This window comes from Narcine bancroftii, chromosome 4, assembly GCF_036971445.1.
Source record: "Narcine bancroftii isolate sNarBan1 chromosome 4, sNarBan1.hap1, whole genome shotgun sequence".
Lineage (NCBI taxonomy): Eukaryota > Metazoa > Chordata > Chondrichthyes > Torpediniformes > Narcinidae > Narcine > Narcine bancroftii.
Window position 1 is genome coordinate 269391449 of NC_091472.1, and position 22941 is coordinate 269414389.

At 40.1% G+C, this 22941-nt stretch overlaps 1 protein-coding gene across 4 annotated transcripts in view; it reads right to left on the reverse strand.

The window, feature by feature from the left end:
• mbd5 (methyl-CpG binding domain protein 5) overlaps positions 1-22941 on the reverse strand; it is a 245907-nt gene that overhangs the window by 78829 nt on the left and 144137 nt on the right. For 3 of the 4 annotated variants that reach the window (XM_069934982.1, XM_069934979.1, XM_069934981.1), the window contains exons 2-3: positions 14970-15644; positions 4358-4460 (exon numbers count right to left, since the gene is read on the reverse strand). In XM_069934982.1, the coding sequence (XP_069791083.1) occupies positions 4358-4460; positions 14970-15079 (213 nt within the window). In that variant the 5' untranslated portion in view covers positions 15080-15644. Of the gene's footprint in view, positions 1-4357; positions 4461-14969; positions 15645-18229; positions 18303-22941 lie in introns of all 4 variants that reach the window. The other variant, XM_069934980.1, reaches the window with a different exon arrangement.

Genomic DNA, 22941 nt, shown 5'->3' on the forward strand with positions numbered 1-22941 from the left:
TGTATATTTATATCTTTTTCCCCATCTTTGTTTTGATTTATATATTTTTAAATATAGCATTTGTAATAAATTTCTCAATAAATGAATCTGTAATTAAATATTCAAATTGTCTCTGTTCTGGCAGTCCTAAACTCATACCTAATTTCCCTTTTAAATATATTTTAAGTTGATAGTATGAAAAAATTGTATTATTTGGTATTTCATATTTCTCTTTCATTTGTTCAAAAGTCATAAAAAAACTAAAAAAATCTTTCATTCTCTGTATACCTTTACTATACTAAATATATAAAAAAAGATTATTCAAAGTAAAAGGAATAAGCTGATTTTGGTTAATCTATTATCTAATAATTTAAAATCAAATTTATAATCTGTATTTAATAACGATAAGTCTACAAGAGGAAGGTTGTAAAGGATCTTTCCCTTTTTTTGGAACAACTGTTATCAATGCTGTTTTCAAAAATTCTGGGAGATCATGTGATTCTCTCATTTGATCTAATACTTTCTATAATATAGGAGTTAATAATTCATTCAATTCTTTATAAAACTCCAGAGGAAAACCATCTTTTCCTGGGGCTTTATTATTCTGTAATGACATCAGAGACTCATACACTTCTATCACAGGAAAAGAATTAGATAAATAATTTTTCTTTCATATTTAACATAGGTAGTTTAAGTTGTGATAAATTTTTCTAAATTTTTTCCATCTTTCAGAGATTTCGAATGATATAATTTTTAATAAAAAATTCTAAAATTATCATTTATTTCTTGCATTTTTAAGTAATTTGGCCAGTTTCCTTCATTGCAACTATTGATCCTGATACTTATTCCACTTTCAACTGCCATGCTAATACTTTGTGAGCTCTTTCACCTTGTTCATAATATTTCTGTTGAGTTCTCATGATATCTCTTTCTACTCTATGTATTGGTATTAAATCTTAATTTTTTTGATTCCAATAATCTTTTTTCTCTTCATTTTTTTGAAGCTGTAACTCCTTCTCTTAATTTAATATTTTCTTTTCCAATTTGTCTACCCCTTTCATATGTTCTTTATCTCAGATGTATAACTTATTATTTGACCTCTTAAATATGCCTTCATGGAATCCCATATAGTAAAATTATTCATCACTGATTTTTCATTAGTTTCTCAAGAAAAATTATCTGTTGTCTCACAAAAATCATTTCTCTTTAATAATATTGTATTACGTCTCCATCTATAGCCTATATTTTATTCTTCCTCCAAAGAAATTGACAAAATTAAAGGTGAATGATCAGATAAAACTCTCACTTGATATTCTACCTTTTGAACCCTAGCTTGTAACTGTGCAGAGACCATAAACATATCTATACATGAATATGTTTTATACCTAAAAGAATAAAAAGAATAGTCTCGATCACTTGGATGAGTTTTTCTCTTAATATCTATCCCATATCTTTCATTAAATCTGTAACAATTTTAGCTGCTTTACTTTTTATAATTTTACTACCCAATCTATCTAACTTTGGATCAAAGGTAAAATTGAAATCTCCTCCTACTAATATTATCCCTTTTGCACGCATTAATTGCAGAAATATGTCTTGTATAAATTTTCCATCATTTGCATTTGGTGTGTTAACATTTAATAAAGTCCAATATTCTGAATAGATTTGACATGTAACCATTACATATCTTACGGCTATATCTATAGTAGTACTTAATATTCTAATTGGTAAATTTTTATGTATTTATATTGCCACACCTCTAGCTTTTGAATTAAGATACCAATCCAACCCAATATCCTTTCAACTTTTGATGCTCCTTTTCCACCGAATGAGTTTCTTGTAAAAAAAAAGCTATATCTACATTTGTTTTCTTTCGTATATATTAGTAATTTTTAAATGTTTTATTTGATTCTGTATTGCATTTATATTAATTGTAGCAAAATTTATTTCCCTGCCATCAGGTACCTCTATAAAATCCTTTGACCATCCATCTTCTCCCACTCCTCCCACTTTCACAATGTTAAAACATATCTAGTATTAATCTTAATGAATCTAGGTGCACAACAAAAAAAGGAAACAAATATATATTAAAAAAACAAACAAAAGGAAGAGAAAAGAAATCCCCCCCGCCCCCAAAGACACATGATGTTTTAATGGCTTTAACTCCCTGATCTACATGGGTTGTAGTAAAAAACACCCTTACTTGCATGATTCCGCAGTAGTAAGCTCCATTTTCCCAACTAACTCACTCAAAATACAATACATTCCCCAGTTGCATTATGACTATTCATTCAATAATTTTTAAAAAACATATACAGATTAATTATAGGTTAAAACCATCCTCCCAATTAAACTTTCTCAAAATTTTCAGTTACATTTTAACTCTTTCACACTCATTGGGATCTTACAAGTATTTCTGGCAAAGAATCAGCATGTAGCTTTGCCTCATTAGGATCTGCAAAATATCTATTTTTTTCTGTCTGGGACAAAAATTTTTAAAACTGCTGGATACCTCAAGACAAAGGCATAACCTTTTTTCCACAATACATTTTTAACAGCATTAAATTCCTTTCTCTTTTTTAACAAATCAAAACTATATCAGGTTAAAAGAAAATTTTATTTCCATTTAAAACCAAAGGTAATTGTCTTTTCTTTGCCTGTTTAGCTGCCAGTTCCAAGATCTTTTCTCTTACTTCATAATGAAGAAATTTAACAATTATTGGACAAGGTCTATGAAATGGTTGTAGCTTTGGTCTCAGTGTTCTATGTGCTCTCGCTATCTCAATGACTCTTTGGAATTCAGTTACTCCCAAAGTTTCTGGAACACAATGCTGTAAAAACTTAATTTCCTGTCCTTCATCACCTTCTTCAAGTCCAACAATCTTTATGTTATTCCTTCTGCTGAAATTTTCTAAAATGTCAATTTTTTGCATCAATTGTTCTTTTGTTGCAGCCTCTTCAGCTTGTACCTTATTTGTTCCTTAATGCCTTGAATTTCAAATTAATTTCCTTTAATATTTTCTATCCATAATTTCAAATATTTTGTATGCCAGCTGCATTATTTTTTCAATTTTCCTTGTAAAACCTATTTTCAGCAATATTCTCTCCACATTTCTTAACTTTGGAAATTATCCATATCAGCCATAGAAATAAATGTCTCTTTCATTCTCCCCATCGTTCTGTCCATAAATCCTTGTTCAGAGCATTTTTCTTGCTCTTCATCCTGTCCACTGGAGCTAGAAGCCAAGTCTTTTTAAAAACTGCCTCCTTTTTTTGCACTCTGCACATGCGTGACTCCTCACACATGCGCAATCATTTTCTTCATCGGTAGTGGGCAGCCATTTTCGGGAAAGACCCTCCACAACGATGTCCAAGGTCTCTCCAGGTCCCGGCTTGTCTCCCTTGGCCAGAACCTTATGCACAAGGTAGGCCTCTCTTCTTTATCTTGATCTTGATCTTTTTCTTGCTCCATTTCTTGTATTAGTACAACTGGTTTTTCTTTCTTTGGTGGCATTTTAATTATTCTTTAAATCTTCAAATACTTTTTTCTTCTATTTTTCTTAACTTTTTCAACCTTTTTTGACTCTTTTTCTCAACTTTTTCAAGCAGAGTAGGGATTTGCAGTCTAACTCCACATCATCATGTGTCACGCCTCCAACTTTTTACAGTTGACATGAGATGTATCACTGAGTAAACTTACTTAGCTATGAGGTAGAAGACTTTCCTGTTCAGGACAATTTTATATAACTTAGCTTCTATTCATTGCTGTAGTTTCTCTCTGGAACTCTGAGTTGAGGAACCCCTTCCAAATCCTTCTTTTTAATAATATCCTTCTGGACTGGGCAGCATTAAAAGTCTTGCTGCTAATAAGTATCTTCCTTCATCTGTCAATCCCTCTCTATAATTAGCAAACTTTTCTTTCCATAGTGTACAACATCACTTTGGTCAGTCCTATTCTGAAGCTGCTGTCAAGGCATGTAAACTAACAAATTTCACCTTTCTCAGTCATCTTTCATTCCCACCGTACTCAACTCTATAAAGCATTATCTATCACTACTTACTCACCACCATTGTTCCATTATTAATTTGCAAAGTTTATTCTGGCTTGTCAGTTTCAGAGTTAGTTTCTCAGTTCTTTAAAAATTCACATGGCCAACCAGCTTCAGTTCTTTTGTGCTGTGTCAGATATGACCCATTATCTGTACTATACAGTTAATGTCGTTAACAGGATTCCAAGCAGGCACACTGTTTTGATACTTCATAACAAGCAATATTTGCATTTTGTATCAGAAACAAATTGTTATTGTCTTTCTGTAATAATCATATTATACCAGAAAACATCTCATAAGTTGTTAAAAATATAAAATTTCAATTTTACCTTTGAAAGAATAAGAGGACATTCCAAGCCACACTTGCAAGTTCCATCAGTAAGTAGATAGGTTTTAACTTGCTCAATGCAGGCCAATACTGAGCCACTTGGACTGAAGAAAAAAAAGGGAAAGCAAAAATGTTGTCAAGTTCTTCACATATACAAGAGTTTGTTGAGAATGTATTTTAACCAATATGGACTTGATGGCCAAAATGGCCAACTTCTAATAGTTTGAAATTGAAAAAAAAAACAAGAGAATATTGCATGGCCAAAATGAGTTAAAACACTTAAGGCTTTGAAACAAAGGCAAACAATAAAGCAATGAGGTATTAGCTCAGGTGATCGGATAATGGGCAAGAATATAGATTGGGATCAGGCAGGTGTCATAGAATTCAACAGCAATTTGAGCTTTAAGGGACCAAAGCAATAGGATACAAAGGAAAAAAAAGTCACAAATTCAGACATGTTTGAACAGCATAAATCACTTGAAAGAAAATTGCACAAAATGTAGAATCAAATACAGGTATACCTTGCTTTACGCAAATTCTCTTTTACAAATACATCTGTGTTCACTCTTCCTCTCTCTCATACTTCCCAGTCTCCTATACCTCCCACCACCCCATCCTCTGAAGACTCAGCCTAACTACACTGTACATACATTATTTCTATTTTATAGGCTGTGCATTTATCATATAATTCCTGCTTTTAATAAATGCTAGTGTTATTTTAGGTTTTATGCTATTTGGTAGGTTTTTTTTGGGTCTGGGAACACTCAAAACTTTTTCCCATAGAAATCAATGATACTTGCTTCTTTGCTTTCCATCATTTCGGTTTACAAAAGATTCCGTGGGAACACTAGTTTTGTAAATCAGGGTGTATCGGTAACATAATAAAAACCACAAAGAACCACATTCCCTTTCGGATATAGCAAGTTAGAAGTGCCAGTGTGAATTTTTTTCCAATTTCCTTTCATTATAATTCTGCACATAACTTTAATTCTGTATTAGTTTACTTATCTATGCAATGTTAAACATCCTCCAATGGGAAAATGCAAGCATCAAAACTAGGCTTCACTGTGGGAGGATAGTCTAATGAGGAAAGGTTAAAAAAAAAGGTTTGCAAGACTTCAGAAGAATAAGATGGGACTTGACTGAAATGTATAGGAACCAGAGAAGTTTTGACAATTTGACTAGACAGAAAGTCAATAACCTATAATCAATAAAATGAAGGATGATACTTTTAAGATATCCAAGGATACAAAGTTTATTGAAAGGCTAGGCAGGTATGCAGAGGGGATTGTTTAGAGGGGGCTAATGTTTCAGCTCTTTGAAACTTGGAAAATTAAGCTCAATTCTGTTCACCTCATTACAGGAAAGATGTCCAAGTTTTGGGGAGGTTGTAGAGATTTACCAGGTTATTGCCTGGATTGGAGAATTTGTTTTATAAGGCATGGGTAACAGAGCACAGGCTTTTCTCTTTGGAACAAAGAGGATGAGAAGGGACTTCATGGAAGTCTACAAGATTATGAGACATAGATAGGGTAAACAGCCAGAACCCTTTTCCCAGGGCGTAAAGAAGTAAAGGCCAGAGGACATCTGTATAAGGTGAAAGTGGAAAGTTTTGAGGAGATGTCAGGGGTAAATTCCACCCCCACCCCACCCCACAGAGTAGTCGATTGGGACATTTAAAATAAATTTCTAGAAAGAAAAAATAGAAGGTTATGGGTTAAGATTGTTGAGAAGGTTTATGTGGGCTGAAGGGCCTGTACTGTGTTGCAATTCTTTGTTCTATCCTGGCAAGTGAACTATAAATTCAAAAAACCTTACTTAATCCCTGCCTGTCAATATTAGTAAGCTGTGGGTAACATCAAGCATTAATGTCTTATCCTTGGGCAACATTTACATATGCCCTATTTTCAGCAGGGGTTATTGAAGCTCCAACTGTTTTTGGCACAAGTCTGATGTGATGTCTCCAGTATGTCAGAGATCTATTACCACAGCACAGTCCAGAATATTGAAGCCAAGACCTTCCGGGAAGTTTGCAATGGTCAGTGCACATTCCACTCCCTCTAGATAATGTGAGCAAAAATAACATTTGCATTTAATGTCATAAAAGATCTCTCAGTATGTCACAAGCAAATTAAATTTGAATCTTTAGCATGTCAGATATCTCAAATGATGCATTTTCTCCTGCGCTGACAAATAAAGTAAACATCCCCATTCTTGCTATCTCTGAAAAAAATACCAATAACAACAAAATTCTATGGATGGTGGAAATGTGAAATAAAAAACAATTTAAACGATTGTAACTTATGCACTACAATGAGCGTGGAAGGAAGACACACACGAGGAGTTGAAATTGAAGCCTGCTTTATTGCACTGGCAGCTCTGCTTATACGGGCCACTGGCGCTGAAGTCATGGGTCTGTGTCATTGAAGCACCGAACTTGGGTTGACCGGCATTCTCGTAGGAGTTTCTCATCTTCCCAACATGCGGAGGTCATCTGGGACGACAGCCGGTGTCACCCCCAGGTCTGAATGGTTGCCGTGTTCGTTGGCCATTTTGTGGGCCGGTTCGCATCTCCATGCACGGGCTGCTACACGAACACCCCCCCCCCCACCCCAGAACCAATGACAAGGCAATTGTCTGTAGCTTTTGATGGCATGCCCCTGCGTCATGGGGGCATGGTGCAGACAGGTTCATTACAATCCAGATATGCCAGTTTCAGGTGGTTGATGGTAGGGCCCCTCATAGGGTCATTGTAATGGTGGTCTGTGTGTGCCCCTCCTCATGAACACGTGCCGGCAAGTCCTTAAGTTATTTGGGATGCTATGCTTGGGATGGTTGTGCGGTGGGGGTTGCTATGGGACCAAGGACCCCAGCTTCTGCCACAGGCTCTCAAGGTTCGCAGCAGGGTTTTCGGGTGTCTAATCGGGGGCCAGGAATTCCCCAGGATGATTAAAGGTGCGCTGTAGACCATCTCCGCTGCTGAGGCATTAAAGCCCTCCTTTGGCACGGTACGGATTCCCAACAGGACCCAAGTGGGACCCTTGAGCCGGGCCATCAAAGCTTCCTTGAGGTACAAGTGCCCTGTTGGGCCGAGGGTGATATGCCATGGTGGAGCTGCATCCCCAGAAAGTTAGCCAGCGCCACCCAGAGCCCAGAGGTGAATCTGAGGTGAGGTGCTCTGGGACCCCGAGTCAGGACACCCATGTTTCAACGAGTGCCCTGGCACAGGTTTCTGTGGTGGTATCAGCCAGCGGGACCACCTCTAGCCACCTCGTGGAGTGATCTACCATGGTCGAGGTATCTCGCCCCACGGGAAACCAGTAATAGCCCCACTAAGTCAATGTGTACTTGGCTAAACCTACACTGTGCCAGCTCAAAAGTCTGTGTAGGTGGTCTGGTGTGAACCTGCACTTTGGAGGACTGAATTTGTATAGGTCTTGGCCCACTTGCTGACCTATTCATGGAGGCCACGCCAGAGAAACCTTGTTAGCCACCATTTTAACCGTGGCACAGATAGCAGGCTGTGCCAGGTGTGGATAGCCTCGAAAACCTGGCATCTCCATGCAGCTGGGACGATGAGGCGGGGGCTTCTAGTAGAAATGTCACACAGCAGTATCAGGTTACCTGGGCCAACAGGGATGACCTCCATCCTGAGACGGCTGTTGTGTAAGCGGGGATCTCAGGGACTCGTTGCTGTGCTTTGGTGAGGGCCACGTTCGACCCCTTGATGCAGGGCATGTATTGACCCAATCACAGGGCGTGACAGGGCATCAGCCACCATGTTGTTTTTCCCTGCGATATGTTGGATTTCCTTGGTAAATTTGGACACGTAGGACAAGTGCCTCTGATTTCAGGCCGACCTCAGGTCTGCTACCTTATGGAAACCGAAAGTCGATGTCTTGTGGTCAGTGAACACCCTAAATTACCAGCCTTCCAAAATGTAACGGAAACGTCTTACCACCAAGTACAGCACTAACAGCACCCGGTCGAAAGCGCTGTATTTGAGTTCTGGAGGGGTTGGAGATGCCTGCTGAAGAAGGCCAGGGGTTCCCTCATGTCCCCTACTGCAGTGCTGGAGGCATTAACAGTTAGAGTGGTAGGTGAATCCAGACTGGGGCGGACCAGGACGCTTGTGCGTCTTTGGCCCTCAGGAACACCCTGGAGGATTCCTCGTCCCAAGAAATGTCTTTTGCCTTGCTGGTCATCAGCGGAAAAAGGGGACACATGATGCATGCCGCTGCTGGTATAAACCCGTGGTTAAAGTTTATCATACCGGCAAACTCCTGCAGTCTTTTCACTGTGCGTGGCTTAGTGAAGTGCCAGACCGCCTCAACCTTCCAGGTCCACGTAAAGCGACTGTTGCCATACTGAAGGGGTATGGTGCATGTGTCAAATGTTCAAATGCAGGAGCTGTTGGCTGCCCTCAGTGTTGGGCCCTGTTTGCCGCAGCAGATGTTGGCACCTGTGTGACTAGGAAACGTTAATTCTGTGCCTCAGGAAGTCAATGGTGTCCAGACTGAACTAGCACTTAGCAGGGTTAATGGTCAGCTCGAACTCGTTCAGCCGGAAGCTCAGCTGTCACCAGTGAGCAGCAGGATATTTGTGGCTGTCGATGAGGATATCATCCAAATTGATGAACGCAAATGGGAGGTCCTGGCCCACTGGGTCCATCAGCCACTGGAAAGTTTGTGCTGCATTCTATAGACTGAAGGGCACGCGGAGGAATCTGAACAAACAAAAGGGGGTTTTGATTGTAGCCTTGGGGACGTCCATGGGGTGAACAGGGATTTGGTTGTACCCCCAGATGAGATCCACTTTGGAGAACATCTGTAGCCCACGCAGGTTGGCAACAAAGTCTTGGATGTGTTGCACAGGATATCTCTTGGGTGTGGTGGCCTCATTGAGGTGGTGGTAGTCCCCGCATAGTCTCCAACCCCTTGCTGATTTGGGCACCACTTGGAGGAGAGAGACCCAGGGGCAGTCCGAGCACCACATAATCCCAAGCTCCTCCATTTTCTTAAACTCCTCCTTCACCAGGCCGAGCTTTTCAGGGGGGGGGGGTTGTTGGCGTGCCCTGGCGTGGAGTGGGGGCACCGCCCCTCGGTCAATATGTGATGCCTTTCCCCATGCTTTGGCTTAGCCATGGAGAACTATCAATGGGAACTCTGCCAGGATGCAAGTGAATTCATTGTCCAACAGTATTATAGAGTCCAGGTGGGGGGCAGCTTGACTTCTCCCAGAGGCAGAGTCTGAAAAGTTCTGTCGTGCTCCAAGCGCCATCCCTTGAGGTCAACCAGCAAGCAGTGGGCCCAAAGATGGTCAACCCTGAGGAGCAGTTGCACCACTGCCGTGAGGGTAGAGGTCCACGTAAAGCGACTGTTGCCATACTGAAGGGGGATGGTGCATGTGTCAAATGTTCAAATGCAGGAGCTGTTGGCTGCCCTCAGAGTTGGGCCCTGTTTGCCGCAGCAGATGTTGGCACCTGTCTGACTAGGAAACGCCTGCCCAACAGAGAGTACCAGATGTAGAGAAGGCTATCACATAGGCCAAATGCCGCAGCCATCAACGATGGTTGGCTAGGGCATTTCCTGAAAACCCAGAGGGTGGGCGGCATCGATGGGCCTCTGTACCCCATCGCTTGATGGTAGTAGCATCGGTGTCCCGGGGTGTTCACTTACCTCTCCACTAGCCTTGATCTCACCAGGGGCTGTTCGTGGAGTTTGCTGATGTGGTCTATGTCGGCGCTGGTGTCCTTTATTGCTCTCCAGAGCATGTCCGTCCAGGTGGCAACTCTCCGAGGCTGCTGCAGTCCTCATCTATGAGCAAGAGCTGTACATCCTTGGACAGCTGCTCCACAAAGATCTGCTCGAACAGCAGGCAAGGCTTGTGGCCCTCGGTTAATGCGAACATCTCACTCATTCGGCCAGACGGGGCCTGTCCCCCAATCTATCCATATGCGGCAATCGCGCGGCGCGCTCGTGCTGGGAAAGCCTGAGAGTGCAAATTAACAGCTCTTTGAAGGCCACATTTTTGCCTTGCCCTAGCTGCTGCTGCAGAAAGTCTATGATCCATGCTGCTGTGCCCTGATTGAGGGCACTCACAATGTAGGAGTAGCAGGTGTCATTGGCGATGACGTGGCACAGCTGGAACTGAGCCTCTGCCTGCTCGAACCACATGTGCGGTTTCGACACCCAGAATGTCGGAAGCCTGAGAGAGACCACATGGTTGGTTGCTGAGTCCACTTGATCCATCATCTTCGGGTCTAACTGCCGGTTGGATTTGTCAGGGTCATCAATGTAGCTTACGTGCGACGATGAGTGTGGAAGGAAGACATAAACATGAGGAGTCAAAATTGAAGTCTGCCTTATTGCACTAGCAGCTCTGGTTACATGGGCCCCAGGCACTGACGTCAGGGGCCAGCGCCACCGGGATGGCTGGCATTCCCCCTAGAGTTCCTTGTCTTCTTGCCGTGTGGAAGTCACCTGGGACGATGGCCGGTGTTATCTCCAGGTCTGCGCGGTCGCCACATTCGTTGGCCATTTTGTGGGATTTTTTTTGCTTTATTTGAATACTATAGACGGAGACATGTGGGAACTTTGGCCCATCCTTGCCCATCATCAAGCACCCATTTAAGCATTTCTCCAGATCTTGTCATCTCTTTCAAATTCTACCACTCACCTACACACAAAGGGAAATTTACAGTGGCTAATCTTTGGGATGTGGAAAGGAAATTGGAAGACCAGGTAAAAATGCAAGTGGACACGGAGAAGATGAAAACTTAATTGCTGGGGCTCTGAGGGAGTGCATGTACCAGCTGCACCAATGTGCACTCACGTATTGGTTATGTTGGTACATATCACAAGATTTTCTGGCTCTTCCTGCCATCTTACATAGCCTTTCTCTGACTAAGGCCCCACAAGAGGTTTTGGGGGTGGGGGAAGAAAATAATCAAAAAGCAAAAATAAAATCAGACCAGAAACACGGAAATATATTCAACTACAGTTGGAGAGTAGTAACTACAGATTCACTGAGAATTGCTTTCCAAGAAGTAGCTTTTCTGATGAAAAACAAAGTGAAAGGTAGGTGTAGAACAGATCCTAATAGGATTTTTTTCACCTACGTGTTTGGAATCTGGAAGACACTGGCTAAAGGAGTGGTAAAGGCAGAAACCCTTAAAATATTTATCTAGATGAGTACTTAAATAGCTAAACTATAGAAGATTGGGAACAGAAGTTTGAAAATGGGATTGGTAATAATGGATACTTGATGGTTGAAAGTGGGCCAAAGAAGTGATAGTCTTTTGAGTCCAGTACAATGGAATTATCCTGTCACAATTCCCTTGCTTGGGATGATGATTATGACAGAAGCAATCGCTTGCATCATATTGAACCCTTAGTGTCAATACAGGTGGCTAACTTTTTATTTGGGATTCCAAACACCACCAAGCTCCAAAAAAACAGCACTTTTTCAGTAGATGACATAACACATAAGTAATGTTTATTTCCCATAATAAATTCTCTGTTTTTAGAGGGTGCCCTCTCTTTACTTTGGTGGAAAGATGACTCTTGGCCCCCAGCACCCAGTGGGAGAGAAGCAAGCTCAATCCAGGAGCAATGGCTGTCTTCCTTATCCATAATCCCCCATGTAGCTGGAACTGCTCGGGCGCTGGCAGAGTGATTCCAGCTGCATGGGGGATAATGGGTAATGAAGATGGCCATTACTTCTGCATCGAGCCGTCGCCACAATCCAGTGTAATGCTCCATAAACTCCGAGCTTGGCAGCACTGCTCCTCTGCTGCTCCGTTGGGAGTTAGATTGGGGTGGGGGTTCATGCTATGAATGGCACTGCGCTGCTGGGGTGTGCCCAAGGGCCAGCCTGACAAGTATGTCTGAAAGCTGCCAGAGCTTGGCTCCACTGCCCCACTCCACCTACAGTGCTGCACCTCATGTCTAGCCATCTGATCCACATAGCCACCAGCTCTGAGCAGCAGGTAATGCTGGGTGGCTTTTTGGCCAAACTCCCAAGCCACTCCATTGCCTCTGAAGTCCACCTGACCAATGTTCTGATCAAGAGGGTCCAATATAGCATATGTCGAACCACCACTCAGCCCGGTCAGCACCTGCAACCACACCTTCCTCTACCACCCTCAGCTTGGCCTAGGGAGCAAAATAGTCTGGCACCAGCTGGGGATGGGGGAGGACACATGGTGGTGGGTAGTAGTGATGCATTTGCTTAAAGAGTCAAAAATCAAAATGATTCCAAAATCCGGAAGATTCCGAACAATGGCAGGTGTCCAGTCCTAACGATCTGAGATAAAAGGTTAGGCACCTGTATGTCTCATGCAGGAAAATAAACAATGTTCAACCTGGAAGAAACAGATTAGAAAGGTTGGACAGAAAGTGTTGACAATAAGGTAAAAATGAATCACGGTAGAGGAATTCAGTGAGTAAATCAGAGAGCAAAAGAGGCCATCCGTAAACTGAAGGAGTAACACCTCAATCAAGGCCAACCATAAATTGGAAGAGCGACATTTCATATTCCATCTGAGCACTCTTCAACCTGATGGCATTAACATTGACTTCTCCGGTTTCTGCTAGTCTACTCTCTATTATCCCTCACTTCCCTATCCCCCTGTCTTCTTTCCTCCAGCTCTCCACCCCCTTCCCTCTCCATTCACAGAGCCATCCCCCTTGTCCCTGTTTGCTGGTGTGCCCTCCCTCCTTTATCCACCTATTACCTGCGTTTGGGACTGCACTCATCCCCCTACCCACCACCATTTTGTTCGGGTGCCTGCCTACATTTTGCTCATACCTTGATGAAGGGCTCAAGTCTGAAACATTGGTTATGTATCTTTATCTTTGTTATATAAAGTACACTGTTTGACCTGCTGAGTTTTTCCAGCATGGTGTTTTTACTTAGAGGAATTTAGTGAATGGTTTAAAAAGGATGGCACGTGGATTAATCAAGATTCACATCATCTGCTGGAGCAGGAAGAATGAAGTGAAGAATATAAAGTTGAGGAAATTCCAAAATCTAAAAAACCCAAAAGATTGCAACCATGAAGATTCTCAAATGAGTTTAAAGATTTTGAATTAAATGTACTGGAAAAATAGGCAGCTCATTAGGTCATTTATTCTAAAGATACCTGCAATGTGCAAGATCAGGAGTTTGAACATGGAATATGGACATAATCTCATTACTTCCCATTCGTTTAGCAATCTGGAAAGCCATGAGAGAAATTGACTTCTTTTGTCAACTTTTGAGGAATATAAAAGTATGTCTGAAAATTATAAAACCCTTAGCCATCAAAATATGTAGATAGAGCTGAGACCATTCACTCTGGAAAAACTAAAGCTACTTTAACATTCAATTGAAGTCATCAAAACAAAGGCACAAGATAGTTCCAAACAGTACAAATTAGTGGGTACAAGTATCATGTACACAAGATGTGTGAGCAGACAATTTGGTTAGAGGTCAGAGGATTCTATTTACACAAAACTACTAGCTCACAAACAGAACATGTGTTTGATGTCATGGTTCAAAAATTGCATGAACATGGGTAGTAATAGTTTGTGAAAACTATATCTGAGATTGTGGGAATCTATTTCATCATTTTAAGAGTTTTCTTTAAAAATGCCCATTCCATTCAGAACCATACAAAGTCGTGACAACAGTTAATATTGGAGCAGTTCCCAGGTGTTCTTTCTCACCCACATGTATCATTTGAAGTTACATTCAGCACATTTGTGAGACTTCTTGCTGTAAAATGTACTTAAGTTAGCACTTGACTTCAAATAGATCAGCTATAATTTCTTTGTGAAACAGGATGTTGGCTTGCACAAAATAAAAGAAAACCCCCAACACAACTTAATAAGAGGAACTAGGAAGAACACATCTTCTATTTTTAACCACTTACAAACCATCCCTGGGATGCAAAAACTATTAAATTCAAAAGTCCAATATGTTCCTATGAACTGATGTATTTCTATAATTTGTTCCCATGAGCATCAGAACTAGTTCCATCTCCACCTCTCCACTTTAGCATTGTTCTTTCTTTTCAGATCTGCCCTATTGTGCAGGCAGGATTACCATATTTTCATAGCTGTAAGGAAAAAAACTCAATCTGCTCATTACTGTGGATGGCCTGTATCATTCAAGAACAAACTCACTGTAATTTCCTTGTGTCTCACTGGTATCACCTGTGTAACTCCACATAAATTACAAATTAAATATGAGGCCTTCCTGAACTGCTAAATCCAAAGATTCATTCTCAACAGAACATTCTGGTGAGATTTCTTTAAAATATTTTGAAAACTCAACTATTTTATTTCAATCTTGTTGAAAGTCAACATACTATTTACGATTACATGGATAACACAGTAAACAACAATAACAAGATTGATATTATATAAAATAGTTGGAATTCTGTCTGAATTGTGAGGCACTGAATAAAAAGTCAGTGAAAAATTAAATTCAATAAATGTACAATTAGAAATTATTTGATGTGTTATATGCACTCTGTATTTGACCCAGAATCAAGCTTGGAAGTCATTATTTGTTCCACCTACCATTTTGCTGTGTTTAAAACAATGAAGTAAATACAGAACATGTACCTCATGTAGAGCACTCCATTCTGGTCAACTTGCCGCTGCCATCCTATTGGAACTTGAACTGCTGATCCCCCACCATCTTTTTCACCATCGTTTTCATTTCCTCCATTCATTTTCACGTTTCTGCTTGTGACAGCCCAAAGATATCAAAAGTCAGATGATATCTTCGGATTTCATGTCATCATGGTCTCTGAAACGTGACCATATGGTACAGTGCTTGCCCACTGTACGTAGTATTCAAGGAGATGTTCTGGCTCAATGAGGAACTATCTCTTCAAAAACCACCATTTTGTATAAAGTCACTGTCTCATAATAATCCACATTCATTTAGTGCTATTGGATGGTTCAGAGTGTTTGGAGTTGTACAGAATCGCTACATGGAGAGACCTGGCAGTTTCTTGATCACGATGTACATGATTCACAAAAACTTCAATTCCGTGCTAAGGTTTAAGATAATTTATGTTTTGTAATAAAATAGTTTTTTCAGCTTTACTTATTCCTGCAGACTAGTGTTGATGTTCATGACCATGTAATCTTCTAATTGAATCCAAAGCAGGGCACATCCTTCAATGAACATAATTTCTTAGGCAAATCCAAACAGGATGGTTCTCACGTTTAACAAAACAGCCTTCTGATTTAACTTATCGGTTGTGAATGATTCATTCTTCATACAGATTCCTGTAAATATACAAATTTAGTTTAAATCACTGAAAATGTACACAAAGTGCAAAATTAGCAATTAACTTCTGATCACATAAATGGCAACAGTGGTATCAGAACAATTACCATGTACATCTTGAACATTGATGTGCAGTTAAAGTCTTGGATTCTAACTAAATAATACTGATGAGAACTGAAAAACATTTGATGAAATAGTTTTTTTGTCATTTTAAATAAAAAATAAAGGAGAATTATTTGTTAATATTTATCCGTGATTGCTGGGTTAAAAGTCATGCAATTTGAAAGAGTAATCAAAATTTTCCAAATTCAATTTGTGACTCAACCCCACTAATCCATATAAAATGTGACTTTGATAGTTAACACACATATCATGCACATCAAATGGGACGTAGACACCTTGGGACCATGACAAGGAACATCATGTTCCTTGGGTGTGAGTGCCTTTAAAAAGTTAAGAGTTTAATAGAACAGTTATTGGTGGGAAGAGTGATTAAGATAAAGAGTAGTGACAAATAAAAAGAGGGGCATCTCAAGTGGAGCGTGGCTCAGGGAAGGAGTGGGTATAAGAGGCTTTGGCTCATGAGGCTTCTCAGAGCATAGGCTGATGACATGCTTGATTCCAATGAAATAAGATCTTTGAATTTAGTTAGGAAAGGTTAATGGAGACAGCAGCTAGGTCTATGTGGGAAATCTGGGATAGCACAATTGTCCCTGATGACTAGACCTGCAAGAGGTTCATCCAGCTGCAGCTCCTGGGAGACTGTGATAAGGAACTGGATGAACTCGGGATCATTCAGGAGGCAGAGACAGTAATAGAGAGGAGCTTCAGGGAGACTGTCACCCCTAAAAGTCAGGAAACAGGTAACTGAGTGACTGTTAGGAGAGGGAAAGGAAGAGGCAGACAGTGCAGAATATCCTTATGTCTGTTCCCCTCAACAAAAAGCATAGTTTTGAATACTGTCGTGGTGGTCCAGTCTCTGGCACAGAGGGTAGTCCCTTGGCTCAGAAGGGAAGAGAGGAGAAGAGGAGAGCTGTGCTGATTGGGGACTCATTGGTTAGGAGAGCAGATAGGAGGTTTGGTGAACGAGATTAAGGTTCCCAGATGCTACGTTGCCTCTCACATACCAGGGTCAGGGATGTCTGTGATTGAGTTCATAGCATTCTGGAGGCGGAGGGTGAACAGCCAGATGTTGTGGTCCATGTGGGGACCAGTGACATAGATTGGAGTAGCGATGACGTCCTGAAGAGGGAATATAGGGAATTAGGAAAGAAATTAAAAAGCAGGACCTCAAGGGTGGTAATCTCAGGATTGCTGTCTGTACCACGCACCAGAGAGGGCAGGAACAGGAAGTTATGGCAGATGAATGCAGCTGAAGAGTTGGTGCAGGGGGCAGAGGTTCAGATTAATGGGGAAGGTCTGACCTGTACAAAAAAGGATGGGCTGCTGGAAGGGGACCAATATCCTAGTGGGCGGGTTTGCTAGAGCTGTTGGGAAAAGTTTAAACTAGTTTGGCGGCGGATAAGAATCAGAATGTGAGTGCAGAGATTAGGATAGGACAAAAGCATGATGCTTTGTGTTCTGAGTTGGTGAGAAAGGACAGGCAGGGGACAAAACATAAATGTAGCCAGTTAGAGGGTTTGAAATGTGTCTATGCACATTGACCACCGCCAGTGGGCTGATAACGCCTCAAACCGTGCATCTTGGCGCCTCACAGTTTGGCGGGCAGCAGCCTCCTTTGAAGAAGACCGCAGAGCCCACCTCACTGACAAAAGGCAAAGGAGGAAAAACCCAACACCCAACCCCAACCAACCAATTTTCCCTTGCAACCGCTGCAATCGTGTCTGCCTGTCCCGCATCGGACTGGTCAGCCACAAACGAGCCTGCAGCTGACGTGGACTTCTTACCCCCTCCATAAATCTTCGTCCGCGCAGCCAAGCCAAAGAAGAAGAAGAAAAGAAGATTTCAATGCTAGGAGAATTAAGAATAAAGGGAATGAACAGAGCATGAATCTGTGCATGGAACTATGATGTTGTGGCCGTTACTGAAATTTGGATGGAGGAATGGCAAGATTGGCTGATGCAGGTACCGGGATTTAGGTGTTTTAAAAGGAATAGAATGGGGTTTGGCCATACAAAGGACTTAGACAGACATGTTTTGGTTGAGCTCTGCATGGAGAGTACTAAATAGATGGTCAAAAGTTGAAAATCAAGATTTACTATATCAAAAATGGATAAAAGAAGCCAAGGCAGCTGAGAACAAAGATTGAAGAAGCTCCTATTCAACCAGGAACATTGGATGAATGCCCAAAAAGCAGTGGTACAAAAATGGCAACTTGACTGGCAGAACCAAGTAAAACTGGGGAGTCGGGTCAAGAATTGAGCATCATCCTGTAAAAAAAGAGGAAAAATTGAGTAACTGATTCATAAGTGTTGAAACGGTGATGAAAGATATGATAGAGAAAATGACCAAAATAATGGTGATTGTTGAAGATTTAATGGGAGAGAATGGGTTGAGAAGAGTTTGAATTGAGAAAAATGCATGTGTGAAGCATATGATTGCTCTAAGCTGAATAATGGCCCACCTGAGGCTGAATAATGGCCCACCCGAGGTTGATCATGGAAAGCTACATTTTTTTTTCAAGATTTTAGCCCGACCTTGATTAAACAAAAGAAAAAAAATTAGATGTGAAAAGACAACATGTTAAAAACTTGAAATACTCAATAATAGATCCTAGGACTTTGAGGGTCAAAATAGCACAAGGGAACCAGCGATTTGTCAAGATTCAAGGTAGACTTTCTGAGAAGTGTATTTAAACAAAATCAAGGTTGCCGAGGGAGAAGATGGTGAAAATCTTGATAATGGAACTGAGTAAAAGTTGTATTTTTCTAATTTTTACTAAACTGTCTTGTATTTATTGTTCAAAAGTAAAGTGTATAGAAATGCTCACGGAGAGCTCAGTGAAAAGGAAAAATATCTGGGAAAAGTGGTAGCAGGATGGAGCCTCCAGTCAAGGGGGAGAATGGTGTCTGGAAAGAAGTACGAAAAAAAAATGGCACTAAAAGGAAGGATTCTTCTCCTCGAGAGATTCTGTGGGTTTTATTCACAGGCTTTTAGGGTTCAATGTATTCGTCACCATTGGGGCTGGGACATTGTGTGTTTTTCTTAAAGGGGAAGGATCACTTTAATATTTAAAGAGTCAAAGAGATTTTACTGTAAAAAAAATTGTTTTCAAGAAGAATATGGATAGAACATTAACATTTATTAGTTTTAATGTGTTAATAGAATTAATGGAGAGGTGAAGAGAAAACTGGTCTTGGCATACCTAAAAAAATTAAAGACAGATGTAGTCTTTTCACAAGAAATGCATCTTACCAAATTGGAACATGCAAAATTAAAGTGAGGATGGGTGGGGGAAAGTAATATAGTTTTCATTTGGATCAAAAACAAGAGATGTAGTGATTTTAATTAATAAAAATATACCAATAATTTAACTGATCAAGCTAGGAGATTTGTAATGGCATATTGTAAAAATTTATACAGAATCATAGACATTTATGAGCATTTAAATCCCAAATTATGGCGATGAAGTCTTTATGGTCTTTTTAAAACCGCAAGGGGAAGACAAAATATATTGATTGGAGATTTCAATTTTTGTTTAGGTTCAAATTGGACAAATTAGCAAGAAAAATAACAAGAGCGAAAGCTGCAAAAACGATTGTCATTTATAAAGGATTTAAATTTAATTGATATACGGAGGCAGCTCAACCCCTCAGAAAGAAACTACTTGTTCTACTTAAGGATACATGATTCATACAAGAACTGACCTATTTTCAATGTCTGCCCAGCTACAAAATAGAGTGGTAAAAACGGAGTATTTGGCAATACTTTTATCAGACCACTTGTCGTTAACATTAACTTATACAATAATAGAAAAGCAAGAAAGAATGTATAGATGGTGCCCTAATGCTACATTTTAAAGAGGAAGGATTTTTGTGAATTTAAGTGACAGATATAAAAATATTTTGCGAAAATATTTAAATCTTCTTTCCACCGAAAACAGTTTTCTCATATGGAATATGCTTAAAGCTTATCTGACGGGACAAATTATTTCTTATATAAAAATCTTGAGAGAATATGCAAGAGACTTAGAAGGTCTAAAGAAGGATACACCAAAATTGGAAAAATATCAAGATCACAAGAAAAATATGGAATATTAGAGAACACAAAGTTACAATATAATACACTACAAACATACAGAATAGAAAAAAATGATATTTAAAAACTAAAAAAAATTATGAACGAGGAGAATGAGCGTACACGGTGTTATATTGGCAAGTTAAAGCAAGGTAATAATCCAGAATGATAAATGCAATAGAAACAGAAGCTGATAATATAACAATGTAATCAAAAAGAAATAAATAGTACATTTATACAATACTATATACAATGATATAAATCAAAATAAGTAGGCGATGAAAATGAGATGGAAGAACTTTTAACCAATGTAGAACTTCCTAAACTAGAAAGAGAGAAAGAGATGACTTGCATGCGCCTTTTACAAGGATATAATAGAGAAAGTTCTGGGTACTTTACAAGCTAATAAATCCCTGGGGGAGGATGGGTTTCCTCCTGAGTTCTATCAACAAATTAAAAATCTGTTGATGCCTGTGTTGATGGATGTGTTAGACCAGGCGGAGGAGATCCAAACCCTCCTGGAAACCTTTTCAACTGCTATAATTACAATGCTACTGAAGAAAGGTAGAGACCTATTAAAAATACAGACCAATATCACTTCTGAATGCAGATTATAAAATTCTTACAAAGGCACAAGCTAACAAACTGGATGAGTATTTACCAAAATTAATATATCCAGATCAGGTTGGATTTGTTAAAGGAATATATTCTTCAAGTAGTCTAGGTGGATTATTCAATATAATAAATTAGAAAAATCAAAGTTGAATCCAAACATAACTATTTCTTTAGATGCAGAAAAGATGCAGAAAAACCAACTAGAATGGTCTTTCTTATATAAAACTTTGGAAATTTTGGTGTAGGTAGAAAATTTATAAATTGGATAAAAATTCTTTATCATGAGCCACAAGCTATAATTATAACTAATAATCAAATGTCATCTATTTTCCCCTTGAGTAGATCAAGTAGGCAGGGGTGTCCCTATCTCCAGCATTGAACCTAGCTATTGAACATAAGAGATCCAGATATTAAGGGCTTCAAATTTGGACAGGAAGAACATAAAATTAGCTTACTTGCTGATAATGTGCTATTATATATGTCTTTTATGTTTTTATTGTTTATATATGTTCATGTATTTTGTATTTGTGAATACCGCGAGTTGCTTTTTTACTTACCAACCCATTGAGCCATTGATAAGATTACAAACAATATTAGAAAAATATGGAAGAACATAAGGATATAAAATAAAGATGGACAAAAGTGACAATGCCATTGCAAAATTTTGATTATAAAAGATGCCAAAAAGATAGTAGATTTAAATGGAAGAAAGATGGAATTAAATACTTTGGAATAATGACAGATAATAATTTATTGAATTTATACAAGCTTAATTATACCTCTCTGGAGGCAGAGGAGGTTGGGGAGGTCCTAAATGAATATTTTGTCACAGTATTCACAAGAGAAAAGAACCTTGATCAGGGTGAGATCAAGGAAGCAGAAGTGTTGGATCTTAAAAATATAAAGATTGACAAGTGCCCTGGATCGGATGTGAAATACCCCAAGTTTCTGTGGGAAGTGAGAGAAGAGGTAGCAGAAGCAGCAGCTAGGATCATTGATTCCTCTTTGTCCACAGGGGAGGTGCCAGAGGATTGGAGAATGGCAACATTAGACATGCAGCATGGTAACCAATGGCATGCAGGCCATTTCAGCTCACAAGTCCGCGCCACCCAATTAACATACACCCCCAATATGTTTCAAACAGTGGGAGGAAACTAGAGCCCCTGGGGAAAACCCATGCAGACTCAGAGAATGCACACACTACTTTACAGGCAGCATGAGATACGAACTCCTGTCCCAATCACTGGCACTGTAAAGGCGTTGCGCTAACTGTTATGCCAACTAAATTCAGTCCCCTTGTTTAAAAAAGATATTGGGGAGAATCCTGGGAATTATAGATCAATGAGTCTTATATCAGTGGTGCGCAAACTATTGCAGAGGATCTTTAAAGGATAGGGTCTATGAGCATTTGAAGAGATACAGTCTACTCAAGGATAGTCAGCATGGCTTTGAAAAGGGAAAGTTGTGCTTCATGAGCCTAACTGAGTTTTTTGAAGAAGTAACAAAAGAAATTGATGAGGGTAGGGTGGTAGATGTAGTTGACATGGATTTTAGCAAGACATCTGACAAGTTCCCCCATGAGAGACTCATCCAGAAAGTCATGAGGAACCTTGGTTGAGTGGATGAAATAAAATGGCTTGCAGAAAGAAAGCAGAGAAGTAGAGGAAGGAAAGTATTCTGCCTGGAGGTCAGTGACTAGTGGAGTGCTGCAAGGATCTATTCTGGGTCCCCTGCTCTTTGTGATTTTTATAAATGACCAAGATGAAGAGGCAGAAGGAGGGGTCAGTAAGTTTGCAGATGACACAAAGGTCGGAGAAGTTATGGATGAAGGTTGTCAAAGGTTACAAGAGGATTATAGAGAGGATACAGAGTTGGGCAGAAAAGTGGCAGATAGAGTTCAATCCGCATAAGTTTGAGGTGATGCACTTTGGTAGGACAAATCAGAAGGCTGAGTACAGGGTTAATGGTCAGTTACTTAAGATTGTGGATGAACAGAGGGATCTTAGGGTTCAAATCCATATGTCCCTCAAAGTCACCACACAGGTTGATAGGATGGTTAAGAAGGCCTATGGGATGCTGGGCTTCATTTATAGGGGGATTGATGTTGCCTGGATTGGGAAACAAATCTTATGAGGCAAGGTTAGCAGAGCTGGGACGTTTTTCTTTGGAGCGTAGAAGGATGAGAGGAGACTTGATAGAGGAATGCAAGATTGAGAGTCACCTGTTTCCCAGGGCAGGATCAGCAAACAGGACATGTACAAAGTTAAGGGAGGGAAGTTTAGGGGAGACATTAGGGCTAAGTTTAAAAAAAATATATAAACACAGAATTGTGGTGCCTGGAATGCCTTGCTAGAGATGGTGGTGGAGGCTGAAACATTAGGGGCATGAAAGAAAAATACAGGGATACAGGGTAGGGAGAGTTTAGTACTTTTAAAAAAAAAGAAGTATATGGGTCAGCATAATATCAGCAAACAAAGGGCCTGT